Here is a 2,712-nt window from a genome sequence, read left to right as displayed (position 1 = left end):
CCTGTGACATAAATATCTATAAAGGAATCTCAATAATCACGTGTATGTAAACAATTAGAGGTTTTGAATATTTTCTTCATAAACACGTTCCTGTTTCAGAAGCTAACACACACTGTCTGTCTCTGTCTCTCTGTGTCTGTCTGTCTGTCTCTGTGTCTGTCTGTCTGTCTCTGTGTCTGTCTGTCTGTCTGACTGTCTGTCTGTCTGTCTGACTGTCTGTCTCTCCTGCAGAACTTTAGAGAGATGATTCCTCTGCTCGGAGTGTTCCGCATCACCGTCATCGTCCTCATCGGTAGGCTTTAAATCACTTACACACACACACAGACACACACACACACACACACACACACAATAAGCAATAAAAATGCATAGAAAAAGATTAAACTTCTCTCATTAATTACTTTTACCATAAACGTGTGTGTGTGTGTGTGTGTGTGTAGTTGGCACAGACGTGGGCTTCGCTCTCTACAGACGTTTCCTGACCAGCGCTGCAGGACTCAAGGTGAGAGTTTAACACTAAATACTCTACATTATTGTTAAGTTCACTGAATTTCCCACTCGGACAAGATCCTCCTCAGGACGGCTGTTGTGATGGTGTGGTGGTGTTGTGATGGTGTGATGGTGTTGTGGTGATGGTGTGGTGTTGTGGTGATGGTGTGGTGATGGTGTGGTGTTGTGGTGATGGTGTGGTGTTGTGGTGATGGTGTGGTGTTGTGGTGATGGTGTGGTGGTGTTGTGGTGATGGTGTGGTGATGGTGTGGTGATGGTGTGGTGATGGTGTGGTGGTGTTGTGGTGGTGTTGTGGTGGTGTTGTGGTGATGGTGTGGTGATGGTGTGGTGGTGGTGTGGTGGTGTTGTGGTGATGGTGTGGTGATGGTGTGGTGATGGTGTGGTGGTGTTGTGGTGATGTTATCTACAGCAGGATGGTGTGACGCGGACACACCCACTCTCTGAATCCCTACATCTCGTCCCCGCGTGTCCTAGTGCGTGAGAGTGTCTCACCGTGTCTCACCGCGTCTCCCTGTTCTGTCTCAGGTGTCGTTTGTGGCTCACATCGGTGGAGGAATCGCAGGAATGACCATCGGCTACGTGTTCTTCAGTAACTACAACCAGAAGCTCCTCCGTGATCCTCGCTTCTGGTTCTGCATCGTGGGCTACATCGCCTTCCTGCTCTTCGCCGTCGTCTTCAACATCTTCCTGTCTCCGGCTCCTCGCTGATCAGACGCGGAACCCTGGCCGTCTCAGAGTCTCCATCAACACCAACGCTAACGTTCATGACGCGGCCAGACGTTCAGATCCATTTCATTTAAATTGATTATATAAATAAATGAAGTTTTAGGTTTATTGATGGAGCTCTGTAACCTCGCTGTACCTTGTTAACACCAGGACACCGTGTACACCGGGACGAGGACCTTCAGTGGGGACTTTTGATATTTCATGTTACTGAAGAAAACTGATTTTATTTACGGTGCTGACGGGTTTCTTTTGGGTTTCAGGGTTTTTACAGGGTTTTGTATTTTATCTGGTTTTTAGCTTTTGTGGTTTTTATTAGTTACAGAATGAACAGTTACACTTGTTTTTCTAACCCGTTTATTATCAGTGGCACGAGGGCTGGCCACGCCCCCATTGTTACTATGGAAACCATAACGTATCAGAGTGAGCACATAAATACCACCGGAGCTGCTGTTATAGAAAATGAATCACCACCACCAGGGTGTAATAAAACTCAACACTGTTTAGTGAACGTGTGTGTGTGTGTGTGTGTGTGTGTGTGTGTGTGTGTGTGTGTGTGTGTGTGTGTGTGTGTGTCAGTCAGTGAGTTACTGAATTATTTGTTACTGGAGTTATGTGATTAATTTTGAGATCAGAATTTATGGATCAGGATTTCTTCATCCTATGAGATTAATTTCTGGTCCAAACGCCGGCGTATTAAGGAGCAGTTCTGCCAAAGATGTCGAGTGTGTGTAGGTTCCAGTCCCCTGAATATAAAACACAAGCACTGACCCACTGTGAGCAGCAGGAGGCGCTGTCTATCAGGATCCAGGTGTGATTTTATTGTGTCTCAGGTGTGTCTCAGGTGTGTCTCAGGTGTGTGTGTGTACTGATCTATAATCTCATTAATGTAAACAATAAGAATCTTAAATCTGATTGTGTTTATTTACTGTTACCTTAAAGATAAAGTTTACTTGTTTTATGATCTTATAAACCTGTTGCAGCTGAAGTTTTCATTAAAAGCTGTTTATCAGATTTTATTTATTTTCCTGTCATCAGTCTTTATATCGACTCATTAAAGTCAAAATGTGTAAAATAAAAGAAAAAACAAACAAGAAATACATCGTCCAGGGTGGTGTAGTGATCATCACTGTGGCCTCGAACCTCCAGAGAGTCAAGGGTTCGAGTCTCACCCTAAAGTGTGTGTGTGTGTGTCCTGCAATGACCTGGCCCCCTGTCCACTGTGTACCCGTCTCCTGCCCTGAGTCCCCTGGGATGGACTTCAGGCCTCCTGTGACCCCATGTCCATCCACAGACTCTCGACTCTCTGAACACGACACACACACACACACACACACACACACACACACACACACACACCATGACTTTTTATTCACTCTCACCTTTTACTGCTCCAAACACACCTCTGCTCAGACCTTCTCATAAAGGTTTTTTTCTGTGGGTTTTGGAGCGGGGCTTCTTTCTTGTGTGGCAGATTTC

The 2,712-nt window shown here is 45.4% G+C and overlaps 1 protein-coding gene across 1 annotated transcript in view; it reads left to right on the top strand.

Moving 5' to 3' along the window:
* rhbdl2 (rhomboid, veinlet-like 2 (Drosophila)) overlaps positions 1 to 2,247 on the top strand; it is an 8,932-nt gene extending 6,685 nt beyond the window's left edge. The window contains exons 6-8 of the mRNA XM_053486206.1: positions 232 to 292; positions 441 to 502; positions 1,036 to 2,247. Coding sequence (XP_053342181.1) covers positions 232 to 292; positions 441 to 502; positions 1,036 to 1,218 — 306 coding nt within the window. The 3' untranslated portion in view covers positions 1,219 to 2,247. The remainder of the gene's footprint in view (positions 1 to 231; positions 293 to 440; positions 503 to 1,035) is intronic.
* Positions 2,248 to 2,712: the final 465 nt, after the last annotated feature.

Source organism: Clarias gariepinus, chromosome 25 (genome assembly GCF_024256425.1).
Source record: "Clarias gariepinus isolate MV-2021 ecotype Netherlands chromosome 25, CGAR_prim_01v2, whole genome shotgun sequence".
NCBI lineage: Eukaryota > Metazoa > Chordata > Actinopteri > Siluriformes > Clariidae > Clarias > Clarias gariepinus.
This window is presented reverse-complemented; position numbering and strand designations above follow the sequence as displayed.